Source organism: Aquila chrysaetos, chromosome 3 (assembly GCF_900496995.4).
Source record: "Aquila chrysaetos chrysaetos chromosome 3, bAquChr1.4, whole genome shotgun sequence".
NCBI classification, from domain to species: domain Eukaryota; kingdom Metazoa; phylum Chordata; class Aves; order Accipitriformes; family Accipitridae; genus Aquila; species Aquila chrysaetos.
The window spans coordinates 40,130,565-40,145,293 of record NC_044006.1 but is presented as its reverse complement, the minus strand read 5'-3'; the positions used below and the strand labels follow the sequence as shown (position 1 = coordinate 40,145,293).

Genomic DNA, 14,729 nt, shown 5'->3' with positions numbered 1-14,729 from the left:
GCTTTGTGTTGCTTAGGATTCAAAGGAGGGGTTCAGGGTCTGCTCAAGTTGTATTCAACAAGTTCATTACCAAGCCAGGAAAAATACAACTTTCCCCGATGCTGCACATCCAGGGAGCTGAATGCTACAGATAAGGCTCCAGCTCTAAAGCTGAGGCTTTAACTCCTGCTTAGCCTGTACATGCGTGTGAGGTGTTTCAGGGCTTCTGTCTGCTCCCTCTGTGATAAAGTGCATGGTACCACGAAAGCACAGACCGCATAGTTGTACACCACGACCACACAGACGCCATGAGTCATGCGAAGAGGAAACACCATGGTCCTACTTGTTTGCCTCTTTTTCCGGGTCTTCCTATAGGTCCTCTGTGTCCTGGTACTCCAGATTGTCCCTTCGGGCCCATCTCTCCCTTGGTGGGTGCGGGCAGAAAGGAAGCAGGATGTAAATACATGGTTATACTGGCCTTATACAAGACAGCAGATGAATGGTGCTTTCATTCACACAATTCCTCTAGATAATGCTGGCACCATTTCTTTCTCAGATATCCAAGATTATAATAAAATATTTTAAAACAAGCATAAAGTAAAATATATCTCTTACAATTTACCCACATTTCCCTGAAAAATCCTTTCCTAAAGAGGAGGCCAAATGGAGAGATCAGAAACATGCTCAGAGACCCGGTGAGGTCAAGGCTAGCAAAACTCTCTGACCCCTTGGCAGTATTTTGTTTTGCTGTTAAGACGCAAGTGTAATAAAATCACTCAGTGAAAGGGAGGTGAATTCACTCATCTTCTAGCCTCCTTAGAAGCATTATTTCCTTACCCTAATTTCAGAAATAAGATGTGATTATGTTGTAAAATTATCCTCCTTTAGGCTTTCTATCAATAAGCCAACATCTGAATGTTGATTGCTCTTCAAGTACAGAATAACGAGGACATAAACACTGGTCATGGATATCACTGTTATTTATAGTAGTGCCATTTTGATTCACACCATCAAGAAGGAAATATTTATTAGCTTCAAGTGAATAAACCCCAAGCAATTAGGGCAGTTATGAACTTACAATCAAGAGTTTGAATATGTTAAAACAGGAGGAAGATTATGACTGAATCAATGTTCTGGGGAAAAAAGAGGAACACCAACAAACAGCTAAATCTCAGAGTTTTCTCAGAAGACAAAAAGCCTAAAGAATTTGTCCAAGTCCAAGAAGTGTTGGTCATTGAGTCAAGCAAGACCTTCAATATCTTATACTTTCCAGGCTGTCCCTGAAGCCACTCATTGACCCTATGTCAGCACTTAACACAACTCCCCAAAATATCACACCCACTTACTTTTTGTCCCAGCATTCCAGGGAAGCCTATTTCTCCCTACAAATTAAAAGGAGAAAAATCGTCAAAAAATGTGGAGACATCTTTGACAAAGCAGCACTTTCCTTGGAAGGAAGTAAAACAAGCGCCATGTACTGATATCGGTTAAAAAATCCCATACTGTGATTCAGCACTGCGGCTGATGCAGTAGGTGGAGAATTATAAGCAAAATTTTACTGTAAAGCCCCTTTTATGGTAACACTACTCCTCTGTCTGATCCTCTGCCACCTGCTTCCTCTCCTCCAGCAAAAACATCCTAATTGTGCTTTTGTCTACAGGCAACCATGCTACCTGGACAATTCCCAAAGCCTGTGGTTTGGGAATGGCGTTTCTCCATTTACATCAAAAGCAGCTTACTTTTCTTTTCTTAGTTAAAAGAACCCCCAAGCCATGAATCTCACACTCCACCCCACCACTCCACCCCCACCCCCAGCATTATCATATCACCAGCTAAAAACATTTTGGTGAGGTGTCTGGCTCTGCCCTGCACAGGCCAGAAGGGACTGAGGTTACCTCCAGGGAAATCCCCTTCTGACTCATCAACCCCCCTATGCGCCGCGGGGGCACATGGACAGGGAGGCTGCCCCACCGCCCTCCCATCAGGTAGGACCACTGCCTTCCCTTGCCACTCTTGCCCTCCTGGGAAGATGCCTCCAGCCTCCCTTCCTCCATACCGCTCCTGGTTTTTGCTATCAGAAGTACATTAGTCCTCATGTGCACGTTCAGCTAAAGCTCACAGCCTTTTGGAAAAGAAAATTACCTGGTCTCCTTTGACTCCTTTGTCACCCCTGTCACCTCTGGATCCCTGGAGAGAGATAACAGGGTGACAATAGCTTAATTAGTAGCATTTCATGAGGAAGCAAAAAATATTTCTCCTACATGAGGCGTTATTTGGAGTCACGCAGAATACAGTACTATCTTCAGAGTGAGGTATATGGTAGGTACCCTCAAATGTTTCCTTATTACTTTTATTGATATTATAACAGAATTAAGAGTAAGGCTTGTAGGAAAAGGGACTCATTGTCCCCAGATAATTGCTTTAAATACATGCTGTCCTCGACATAATACTTCCAAACATGATTTTTTTCCCCAGTTGGCTTCATCCAAGTTCAGGTCCCACTGTAAGGTCTTACAGTAAAAACTGCCTCTATGCCGAAGTGTATATAGCCTAAATAAACCAGACCAACAATTAAGGATTATTATACCCATTCTACAGACGGAGAAACTGTAGTGAGGTGCACTGTAGTAACCTGTTCAATAGAAGATGGGGTGTAAAACTCACTTCTTCAGCATCCCAAGACTGTGCTCCTTCTTGATGCTTGTTTGCATTTCTCAGTGGGACCTTTAGACTTCACTCCATCAAAATTCAATCATCTCATTTCTACAGTTACTTCTTTTTACATAACTTGCCAATTGTTAAATTATACATTATTCTATTGTCACACTGACCTTTTCTCCTCTAGTTCCAGGAAAACCCTAAAGGGAATGATAGATATTTTAATGCTTCTCACTTTCAAGATCACCCAAGAAGCTGGACTTTCAAACTTCAAAGTGAAGAAAAGGAATGAAGCACAAATAATTAATTGCATCAGCTTGTAAATGCAAATGAATATTTATAGCTTCTAAAATTGCACTGAAACAGAACTATGAAATATGAATTAAAGGCAAGACGACTCAGCCCAAAAGCCAATGTGAAAAAGCCAGGTAAAGCCAGCAGGTTTGATATTGCTTTAAAATTGAAGCAAGGGCAATAAAATGTAACTGAAAGTGAATAAAGCCTTAGAAGCCACAGTTAATAATCTAAAATAATACTAGCAATAACATTCCTCTTCTGTTGTTGTTTTGGTATTTTTTTTTAAATTTCTCCTGTGAAACATCCTTAAAATATACTTGAGTAATCTTCTAATGTGAAGATTACTATAAAACTGAGTTTCTCTTTAAGAAACATACAATAAACAGTGGTGTTCAGTTCTTCCTTCCAGTCCTTTATCTGAATAAACTGACCACACTTTTTTTTCAAGTACCTTAAAATGTTGTGGCTCAAATTTGTAAAGGCAGAGGCTATGCTATAGGCAATGATGTGCAGATACTAGAACATCCAGACCAAATTGAGCTTGCTATCCAACTGTCAGTACATATGCATAGTTTTAGTAGAGTACCAAAATGATCTCCACAATCCTATGAGGTGGGTGGAAAACATTGCAGAAATTATTTAATGCTGCAGATACACTTAAGAACTCCAGTCTTCTAGTGGGATACAATCATATAAGAGTTTTGCTTTTAAAATAAATTTTTGCATTACAATAATTTATACCAAAGCATTTTTATGAAAAGCCAAAAACACAGCCAAGCTCAACCAGACAACAAAACCTTGCTTGAAGGAGAACATATCTTTTTAAATGTATTAGAAAAGATATATCTTGATAAATGCCTTCCAGCAAATTCATGAGGGAAGCAGCTGTCAGCAGAGCATTAGAAACCAATGTCTGAAAATGCAGCGTTTGGTTAACAAACCTTGGAGCCCATTGGTCCTCTTGTACCTGGCAATCCCATCACACCCAACTCTCCCTTTTCACCCTAAAGGGGTCAATAAAGAGAGTTATTGATTGTGGCTCTCTGATGAGGTCGTATTTGAATGTCTGGCAGTTTAGCGGTTCAGGTTTTATGTCAAATAGGTGAGACAAGCCTGACCTTGGTGTAGCATTGTAGTCAGAGGTCTATATTGCAATTATATTCTGCCTGAGTCCTCATATGTATCTTATTCTTCTATTTGCATATTCTTGAGTGTGTAACTTGTGCTTCAGTTTTGCCAGATGCTATTAAAGGACATGCAAGCAAATTAGCATCAGCAGTGCATCTTTTTTCTGCGTGAAGGTGCATTGTCTCTAACCAGCATCGCTTCCACTGAGTTGCAGAAAAGGAAAGTATTTTGCTGCAAGCCTTTGTGGCTTGGAGAGGCATAGTGACTACTTTTGTCATAGTTCTGAGACATCATGTGCTTTACAGTGGTTTGGAGCCAGTAAATCATGAAAAGGCTTTACAACAACTTCTCTGGCTGCTGTCAGATAATTATGTCTAGTGTGAAATATGGAGTAGTCCCTGCAAACATGCAGCAGTGCTACCAGCAGAATACAGTTGGCTCTCATTCTCCTTTGGCTTTCACTGTCCTAGAAATGGAGAGAATTTTCACATTGGCTGCTGCCCCGGCAGAAGTTCAGAAAAGACTTGAAGAAACAAAGTAGGAGAAATAAGGATTGGATCAAGGTTGTGTCAAAGAAAGGGAAGACAAGTAAGGAGACCCAGCTGAAGAAATAGAAGGCACAGAGATGGTACTGAGAAAAAAAACCAAGCAGCATCTTACTTTAAAATTGAAACAAGGCAAGATTTACAGAGGGAGATTTACAGCAAGAAGAGGATGCAGCAAATGACTATAGCGAAGTATCACAAGTTTGGGAAGATCAGAGATGAGAAGAGAAAGGAGACACAACTGATGGAAGTGAGCACAGAGATCTGCTGGCTTCTATTTGACTGGAGTCTTCATTGACAGGCATAAAACCAAAATTTATAAAGACTAGAAGAAATGAAAGTGTGAACCCATCTAAAGAACAGAGGAGACAGGTATCAGAGGAGACAATAAAAGCAGAAGAACTGGAATCAAACAGCAAGTAAGACTTGCAAAGTATAGGCAAAAGTATTACTACTGAATGTGAGGGATGCTTCTAGGAGTGTGATGAAAAAGCATAGCAATAGTTGAAGAGGAGATAAAATAAAAATTAGGAAGACTTCATAAATAAAACCAGAGCTTATTTAAGGAAAAGGCCAAGTGAATGAGTTTTCTGACTGCTCTGCTCTCAGTACTGACTGTGAGGGAAGGAGGGAGTTGGACCTTCCTTCTGCCCTGACTGCTCTCACTGTGGGAAATCACAAACAAAAGAAAACACAATGCATTTGGGGGGGACACACACCATTTCCCATCTCACAATTCAAAGTGAACATTGGCTTCTTTTAAGTACATCCTCTGCTGTTGCTTGCCTACATTTCCACATACTATAATATGATGTTCTTCATCTAACACAGCTGTGAAGAGCTAGAGGGTCTGCTTCCCAGATGTGGCTTGAATTCAGAAGTCATCTACTATTATTCCTGCAGTAGCAAGAGCTACTGCATCACATACTCTGAGGTGGGGGCACCAACCTTCATGGAGCAAATAAAGGGTCAAAGATTTACTGGAAAATGTCGCTTTGAACTAAACATTGTGTGTAGTCCTTTTGTCTGATGCATACTGGCTTGAAGAAAAGCAAGTTATCTCAAAAGTCCCAGTAGAAACTCCATATACTGTGGCTCTTGAGAAGAGCTGTATACCTTTTGCATAAGATAATACTCAGTAAAGGACTGTCCTGCAGCTTTTTTGTAATAAATGCAGGTGAAGCAACTACTCTGCAGTAGCAAAGCCTGTCCTGCCATTTCTTTCACTGTTGGTTATTAAAAATCACAGGAATGAGTGTTTGTTTGTATGGGAGTGAACTTCAAAGATGCGATCAGCAATCCTCATGGTTGGTAATCTCTTTCTCCTGATACCAGTGAGGTATTCTCACTCTGATCGCATGGGCACACAGTTACACTGCCGAGAAGTAGACATTCAGGCAAAGAGGTCATAAAAGAACAGTCATAAAGATGATGATCAGTTTTGAAACACTGATTCATGTGACTGTGAGATACCAGTGGTTATCAATGAGTCTTCATTAGATTGATTTTCAATTTCCCTTTGACATATTTTAATCAACATAAGAAGTGCTACAGGGGCTAGGCTGAAGATGGAGTAACCTAACCCTAGACTGGGCAGGTATTTGCAGAGCAGTGTAAGAAACGGGACAAGCACAGACTGTCCTTGCACTGCTGCAGCTTCCCAACCTCCAGCAGATAGTGGTTTAGGGACTTCCCAAGACAACTGTTCTGTTCAGATCATGATGTTGAACAGGTTATATTCCATGTCAATTTTAGTCTTACCTTCGGTCCCACAGGTCCAGGCCATCCTACTGGTCCTGGCATCCCAGGGACACCCGGGGGACCTGGTCTACCCTTGAACAGAAAACATTGATTACAATGATTCATGTAACATCATTCCTACACACAGGCCTCCATTGCAGACAGGAGATATGGAGGAATAAAGTCTTTTCAGGAAAAGACCTGCAAATTCTTCTTTACCTTGTTTTCAATACAAAAAAATTACTATATTATATTCATAATACAGTTTGTCTTGATGCTACTGGAGCAAGTGTGGGCTCACAGAAATACCAGGTTATACTGAGTCAAATAAGTAGGTCAGCTACAGAGTAAATCTACATGCAGTCAAAATAATAATCCTAAAAATCCAGTATCAATAACTTAGATCCTCTTTTCATTTAATAATAGGATGTCAATCAAAAAGACCTGCATGTAATTATGTCAGTATGAATCCAATTTACATTAAGAACAGAACCAAATCTTTAACTAAGATATTCTTATTTGTATTTACTATTATTCCTATTCTGAACATTCTCATATTACTAGCTATAATTCCTCTTTATTAGCTACTATATGACTAGCAATAACTACACACATCATAGAGTTATTTATCTATTTTGATTACTGCCTGTAAATCACTCTTTGTGTGTCTCCTAAAATGCTGCAGATTAGTGCTATTCCACTGCTTTACGCCACTTGACAACATGATCTTAGAAATGTCATCATGACATTTGGGGCTAAGAGTGACCTCCCACGAACCAGACAGGTTTTAGCAAGAGATATACTGTTTTATTTCCAACCTGAGCAACTTCTCTTTTGGGACCTACTAGTTTTTGTCAGAAGAGTAAGTACTGATGTACTGTGTTTAAAGTTTGCACTCTCTTGTAGGTTGGTGGGTGACTCTCTCTAAGACATTGCTGATTTGAACACTTGAATATATATAAGAAGTAGTATTTTTGTTTACTGTAAGGCATTTGCAACTTAGATTAAAGAAAAAGACCTCTTTTGTTTATGTGTTTCATATTTATTTGAATTACTGATTGGTAGCTAGTGCTAAAATCCTTTGTATATTATTAGAAGGGTGTTAAAATCCTTGGCATATTATTAGAAGGGTACTTCTTTTCCTGGTTAGTGACTACCGCCTGCATATCTCTGATTTCATCCTGCATTTCTGACTTCTTTTAAAGTTAATTACATTAAATAGAGGTACTTAGCGACTGAGATAACGTATTCTGTTTCACCACATGTAGGGGCGCATATTTTTGACAATATATCATGGTTCATATGACACCAAGCATGGGATTGTAGTCAGCATACTGCATTTGTGCCAGAACTCTGTGAGTGTAATCATTAATGGTTATTCCTCCTTTGGGGGTGTTTGGTCAAGCCTTGTTTAGACTTTGGAGGAGTAAAAAGTTTGATTTTGCTTTGGGCTTTTTTTAATACACCTTTTATGATAGTTCCCATACTCTGCTTCCCTGTCCACAGAGACATAGTTCAGATAATTTCCCACTCTGTTTTAATTGTCTGGCTAGAGCTGCAGGCTTTTACTGAGGGAATTTGTCGAATTCAAACCGGCTGGGACAGCTCTCCAAGCCAGAGGGCCCAGCTCTCCAGCCCTGCACCCAGAGCTCCCTACCACCCACCCTGGGTACCAGGGAAAGCAGCACAAACAGGTTAGACTTCAACATTAGCTGATTTTTATTTAACTACTGTCTGCACCCCTCTCTGACAGCTGCTACGTGTCAAGTATTAGACAGGTTTCTGAGGCAGCACCTTTGTTCATACCTTTCTTCCTGGCCGGCCAATCTCCCCCTGCCAGAGAAAGGAGTATGTTAGTCTCATAGGCACCACACAAAGCACAGTGACTCATTAGTCAGTGCATTTACATTAAATAAATAAGTAAATGTTGCGAATATCTTTGTGTTCAGGACTCTGCTTCCAGAGGTAAAGTGAGAAGAATTGCTTTAACAGAGCTCCTTGGTCTCTCCTGTGTTCTCAGTCCTAAATCTACAGTCATCCCCTTGTAGAGCAAAGCATGTAATTACATGCCTAGCTTCAGGAAAAGGCTCTTTAGGCATCATCATGGAGCAAATGTTTTGCAGATCTGAAGCCAAACTTAACATATAGGCCAGTTTTAACATCTGAGCTGACCCATACAATTAACAGTACATGGGAGAGCTCTGCTTCTCATGTCCTTCCAGAGGGACAGTGCATTCGAAAGCCTTCAGATCAGTAAGATCACTGACTTGTGCACCTGAGCTGCTTTCTTCACGCATACTCTAGACAGAGGTAGCTATCATGAGAAGCCATAAAAAACATTCCAAGACTGAAAAATGAACACTGAAAGATGGAGCTTTAAATTATAGCTTCAAACCAATTCACAGCTTTACATTCAAATTAAAGCAAATCCCTATATCCCTAAGGCCCACCATTCACTAAACAGACAAGGAAAAAAGTGAACATTCCCCCCCCCTTCTTTCTTTGCCCTTCAAAAACATACCAAACTCCATAACAACAGACACTTACTTTCTCCCCTTTTGGTCCCATTATACCAGGAATACCTTGTGGACCCTAGGGAGAAAAGTGAATGCTATTATTAAACTGCATTAGTAAGGAGGCACTAGTCGTTGTCTTCCCTCAGCCTTTGACCTTGTAGGTGTCTCCTGGGAACAGTGTGAACCCACAAGGTTGGGGTGTTGGACGTGGTGTTTGAATGTGACCTCTAAATGCCAGCTCTGTGCCACTGCTGAATGGCAGGCTAGAGAGTTGGACTGACGTGAGAAGTGCAGGGGCATCTAGATGAGGAAAACTAGCAAGAAAAAAGGCCTGGGGCAAAGGAAAGATGAGAAGTTATTGGAGTCCTGAAGAATTAGCGACAACGAGGACACGGAGACACCACATCAGCTGGCAAAGGAGGTCAGCCAAAAGGGTGGTAAAAGAAGTGGCATAAAACACGTGGGATGGGCTCTGCAGTGTGGTATGGACATAGAGGATTGTCACCACTTCTGAATCCTGAGGATATTTGTCTCTCTCAAATGAGGCTGATTTTCCTTTCAGGAGACTGCTTAATCCAGGCAGACCTTGAACCCCATTTCAGAAAAAAAAAATCAGAAAAAGAATTTTGTTTCTAGAATGCTTCAGTTCACAGACCACCTTTTATTTTAGAATGCCATGAGCCTGAGCATTAGATTCACTGTACAAATCACTCACATCAGGTCTGGATCCTGGCTGTCTTATACTGTCCAAAACATGATGCAAATTGTACGTGAATGGGAACAAAGTGTACCTTCAAATGCAAATTACTCCAACTATTTTCATCAGTAGAGTTATTTTAGGTTTTCAATAGTGTAAATCAGAATGCACCCTATTAGAGTCAGAGCCATATTTTATCTTATTTCTTTCATTTTACCTTAGGTTACACATGGGAGGAATTATACTCTGAGTTATATCATTACAAATCTAATTCTCCTTCTTATGAAAAAGTGTTAAAATTCAGCTCTGAGTCAACAGACTTCTGGCTCTAACATTGTCCCATTACAACACACAGTCCTGTAATTTATAATTAAAAATTCCGAAGCCATGTTATACCCACCCTACTGTCTGCTGTTGTGATAAAATCTGCCAGCCCAGTCTATTTAAAAAATGTTCTTGGAGGGATCATAGATCATTTGATTGCAAGATTAATGTCATTTATATCAATGGACCTTGTAGAACAATAGAATTAATATTACTGTTCTTCCAATTTAAGTCAGAGAGAGTATTAAGAGTATTTTTTTAAAAAAAAGACAGTCTAGTGAAGACTGAAACAACACCTGCTTCTTTCACATGTACTGCAGCTCTGGATCATGGCCAACCATACTGCAGGGCTGTTTCATAATGCAGAGAAGAGTTTTCTCAATACAGGACAGGACAAACACTTCCCATCGCTGCTCTCCGCACCTTATGATTCATATGCTAAATGAATCAGCCTCATCCTGCATCTCAGCAAAGACAAAATGGCAGAACAATGAAGTCAAGGTTCATAAAGCAAGACCTTGTGGCTTTCACATTGCTACTTCTAGACTATTTACAAATGCCTTCTGAAGTATTGACCTCTAGATAATTAAAGCTAAGCTTTTTGCCACATAACTGAATCTTTACTGTGATGTACAGTCCGTACTTTTTAAATAGTGTTTGGGTGCTTGTTAACTTCTCAGGCTGCCAAAGCCTCAGTCACAGCTTTGCTGCAGCAAAGGTCCTGTGTCATGCCTGCTATTAGCTGTATTGTTATAAAACAGGCACCCAGGGACCTCGAGGAAGATCACTGTCCCAAAGCACCGTGCACAGCACATAGATTGGGATCACCTGAGCCCCAGGAGAAACTGGAAGTACGTCTCCATGAAAAGTTTCATTTTTCTTTGGAGGGAACGAACTGGAATGGAAAGACAGATGGGTGATCTTATCCAAAGTATGGAGATGTTCGCAAAAACCTTCCCCCTAGAGGTGGACCATTTCCTCAGAAGATTTCTGACCTCCTTCAGAAGATTTCTGAATGTACAAATTGTAGAAAATTAAATGGGAGGTTAAAAAGGCTGGCCAAAGGCTACCCAGCAAGTCAGAGGCAGAGATGTTGCAGGTCAAGCTAGGACACCCCACATCTCCTGAATCCCATCCCACTGCCCTCCTGAAGCCCTTCCTTGTCTCTGACATTTACTGTAGGTGGTTGCCTTCTCAGGGATGTACGCCACTAACATTCAAGTTCATTGCACCTCTTGTGCATCCACTCCATGAGCTCCTTCCCTCACATAAAGGACAACAGTGTCTAAAGCAAAGAAAAAGCTAACAAAGAGCCTCTGAAGGAAGTGATGATGCCTCTGAAGGAAGTGATGGCACCTCTGAGATTTTTGATGGGTGCTACCCACTGTAAAACTCCACAAAAATGAAGGGTGAACTTGAAACCAACTGGAGTATGCAAGGCAGGGATGAGAACATAGGGTACAAAGCCTACATGATTTATGCATAGTCATATCACAATGAAATTAAGTCAGAGCTCGGTATGTTTATTAAGTGGTAAAAAGCATTTGCAGATGTTTTACAGCTTTGTAAGAACCTTGGAGAGAATGATGTGGTTTAATTGCAAATGCATCACTCACCTGGGGGCCAGGAGGCCCTGCAGGGCAATGCGATTTGGGCAGAGAGGAAGCCTCTATTATCTGGAGCTCCCGACACAACTCTTTCATATCCAGGGCAAGCAGTTTCTACGTAACATAAAACATACAAGTGAACATGCAGCCATACATCGCCTGTTGGAGAAATGCATAAAAAAACCAGCCACCAAACGCTACAGCCTCAGGAGAGTTTATTCACTCCCTTAAGGAGAAGCCCAGGGTTTGTCACAAGGTTATCTTCATGGATGCCTGAACATTAGCACTTCAGCAGTGTCCTGCCCCACACTTCCTCCTCCTCCTCCTCCTCCTCTCCCAGAGGCACACTGCAGCCAGGCTGCTGCGCGCCCTTCCGAGCCAGCGTGGGACCCTGGCCTATTCTTAGACCTGACCCTGCTCTCTCCATCCCACTTTGCAAGTAGCAGATCCTCTCCAAAAATAGTGTCTTTGCTCTAAAAATAGAGGCTACGCTCAGTGAGGCTGTAGGCAGCATGAACTTCGCTCCAGAAGATACTAACCCGTAGGCATTCATTCACTGCAGATCAGAGCCAATGTCTTTAATGCTCAATGAACATCTAATCTTTTGACTTCCAAATTAGGCTTGCATGAGTAAACTGGCTTATTTATGTCTTGTGACAAAAGGAGTCTCCAACTAGAGACTCCAAAGCACAAACTGCTCGTAGTGAATTCACGTGGTTCCCACCCTCCTAGTTACTACTTAGTTTTATTTCGTGTTTTTATGGGGGAGATGGTGTGAAGGGTGATTTTATGCCCAGGTTACTCTCTGGGCTGCTTGGGGCAATCTCAGGGACCCTAGTGCCAACTTCATCCTCACTGAAGGAGTACACCATATTCCTAAGGAGATCCTGTCTCTGGGTCTCCTTCCTGCGGAAATCAAGGCACAGGGAGGGGATGAAGAAAAGGGAGGCAACTAGATTTTGATTTAGGGGGAATAGTACCTTGACCTCAGTCCTGATCTCTCTGAAGACAATGGAGGATTTTACACTGTATTTTTTCTTGGGTTAGTTCTTGTCAGACATCTTACTAATCATTATTTACATAAGACTAGCAATTATTGCAGTATTTCTATATGGTAAATGAATAGTAGAATTAAGAAATAGGAATTACTGAGTAGGTAGAAAAATTCTTAATGTTGGGATGGAAAATACAATGGTGTTAACAGAACCTGGCAATAAGAGTAATGGGGCAAACTGCTATATCATATACCCATTGTATCTTGTATGTTGCATATATTAACATAAGTGTATGGATATATATCATATAGAGCAGGTATGTGCATAGGTGGGTGAGTGAGTGAAAACTCCATACCAGCAACTCAAACATGTTTGTCTTTCTGCAAAATGAAATGTCGGGAATAGATTCCATAGGAGGATTTTGGGACCTTTGTTTCACCTACTGGGTAAAAGGCAAATGTGATGCAAAACAGGACACATACATAATGTATACCCTGAAATCACTGTACAGGGTGATTTAAGGCCTTTCTGTCCTTACTTGGTTTATTGCATTGCCATTTCCTTTAGTTCAGGATTGCCTTACTCTAAGAAAGTTCCCAAAACAGACTAAGGAGAATATTTTAAGTTAATTGAATTAACTGCCTGAACAAACCCAGCCTCGTTCCATTCCTTGATCTGAGATTTACTTCAAGCACCAGTCTGGGATGTTGAATGATTGTCCTAACAGAGCCGTATCAACACAGCCAGATGGGTTTGCTGAGTGATGCCATGAAGCAGTGCTTGAGAGGATGCTTCAGTCTTTGTCATACATCAAAAAAGTCATGTAAAAAAGAAGAGAAAGGCTCCTGGGCCACACTTACAGAGCTCCAGCCGTGCCTGAAGTACGGTGGTGGAAACAGGGGTGGTGGAGGAGGGCCGAGGAAGCAGCACGCTCTGCGGTTGAGCTGTTTCTTCTGTTCCAAACAAGGGAGATCTGTTCAATACAAACACTCATCTGTTGTCTTGAACACCACAAACATTTCTTACAGAATAGGAGGAGTTTCCATTCGATAGGATTTTCCTACATCCTGTGTGCATTGCTTGTAACACTGTAATCCAAGCGGGGATTTAAGAAACCGGGTGGTCCCTTAAGTCTGTAAGTTCCTTCTTGTGCTGAAGGCTATGCAGAGCTTTAAGATCTTAATGTGGCTATGACACAGGCTGATTTTGGAAAATTTCAGGTAAGCAACACTAGAAATTAGATTGAAATAATTCTTGCTTTCTCTCCCCTTTGTTCCAAAAGTTTCCAGTTCCCGTTACAGCCCGCATGCCACCAGGAATCACTCTGTGCTGTTGCCCACCAGCCTTCCCTGTGGACCGAATCGCTTCGGGCACTTCTGTGATAACAGAGCGGGAAGCGGTTCCACAGCACATTTGCTTATATTTCCCCTGGGACTGAAACCAAGTTGCTTTATTTCTGATTCGTGCATCATCCCTAAGAATAAATACTCTGCAACCCAGATTTAGCTGATAGCTCTGTCATCAACTGACTGGTCTGTAAACTTCCGTCAACAATATAAGAAGCTGTGACCAAAGATTCACAGAGAAAGGATGTGAAGATGATGCATTTATACTGTGGTGGGTTTTTTTTCCAGAATCTATTTACTCCTTGGGAAATATATCTCTAATCAGGGTGGGGGCCTTCTGCAAAGGTTTTGCCAAGGACAGCAAACATTTATTTATGTCTGTTGGTTTCTTCCTCTCGCTAGTGGCAGAAGGAATGGGTGTCTGTGAAATGAAGGGTGGCAGGGAGCCAAATACAGTAGGAAGAAAAGCCTATGGTGAAGTATCTGGTATTAATAGAAAATCTCTAAATTAAGTTTCTGGGAGGACAAACCTGGCAAAATTGCTAGATTTGTGTGCAAATCAATTGCAGGCTGGATATTAGTCACATCTCAAGGTAAGACAATTTTTCTAGGAGACGGAGATACTCCTAATTTTTCAAATGTCTCTGAAAATGTATTCTATCAGTTCCACCATCCCGCATCAATGGGGACAGCATTTTCTCAGTCCTGATGCACAGAAAAGAGCTGCCCAGAGGCGTGTGATTCAACAGCATTCAGGGGTAGTTTATATTATCTGGATTTTTTTCTCTATCAAAACACTATTTGCGATGATGCCTTTGAGAGATGAGTCAGTTAAAGTCTGAAAGGGTCCATAAAGAAGACTCTTTCTCCACTTTTCCTCACAAGTTTGAAACTCAA

The 14,729-nt window shown here is 41.2% G+C and overlaps 1 protein-coding gene across 4 annotated transcripts in view; it reads right to left on the bottom strand.

Moving 5' to 3' along the window:
- The window catches only part of COLQ (collagen like tail subunit of asymmetric acetylcholinesterase), a 44,669-nt gene that overhangs the window by 17,378 nt on the left and 12,562 nt on the right, over window positions 1-14,729 (bottom strand). For 2 of the 4 annotated variants that reach the window (XM_030010232.2, XM_030010229.2), the window contains exons 2-11: window positions 13,347-13,459; window positions 11,501-11,605; window positions 8,895-8,939; window positions 8,154-8,180; window positions 6,369-6,440; window positions 3,876-3,938; window positions 2,811-2,837; window positions 2,122-2,166; window positions 1,326-1,361; window positions 323-403 (exon numbers count right to left, since the gene is read on the bottom strand). In XM_030010232.2, the coding sequence (XP_029866092.1) occupies window positions 323-403; window positions 1,326-1,361; window positions 2,122-2,166; window positions 2,811-2,837; window positions 3,876-3,938; window positions 6,369-6,440; window positions 8,154-8,180; window positions 8,895-8,939; window positions 11,501-11,605; window positions 13,347-13,459 (614 nt within the window). The remainder of the gene's footprint in view (window positions 1-322; window positions 404-1,325; window positions 1,362-2,121; window positions 2,167-2,810; window positions 2,838-3,875; window positions 3,939-6,368; window positions 6,441-8,153; window positions 8,181-8,894; window positions 8,940-11,500; window positions 11,606-13,346; window positions 13,460-14,729) is intronic. The other 2 variants (XM_030010230.2, XM_030010231.2) reach the window with 2 other exon arrangements.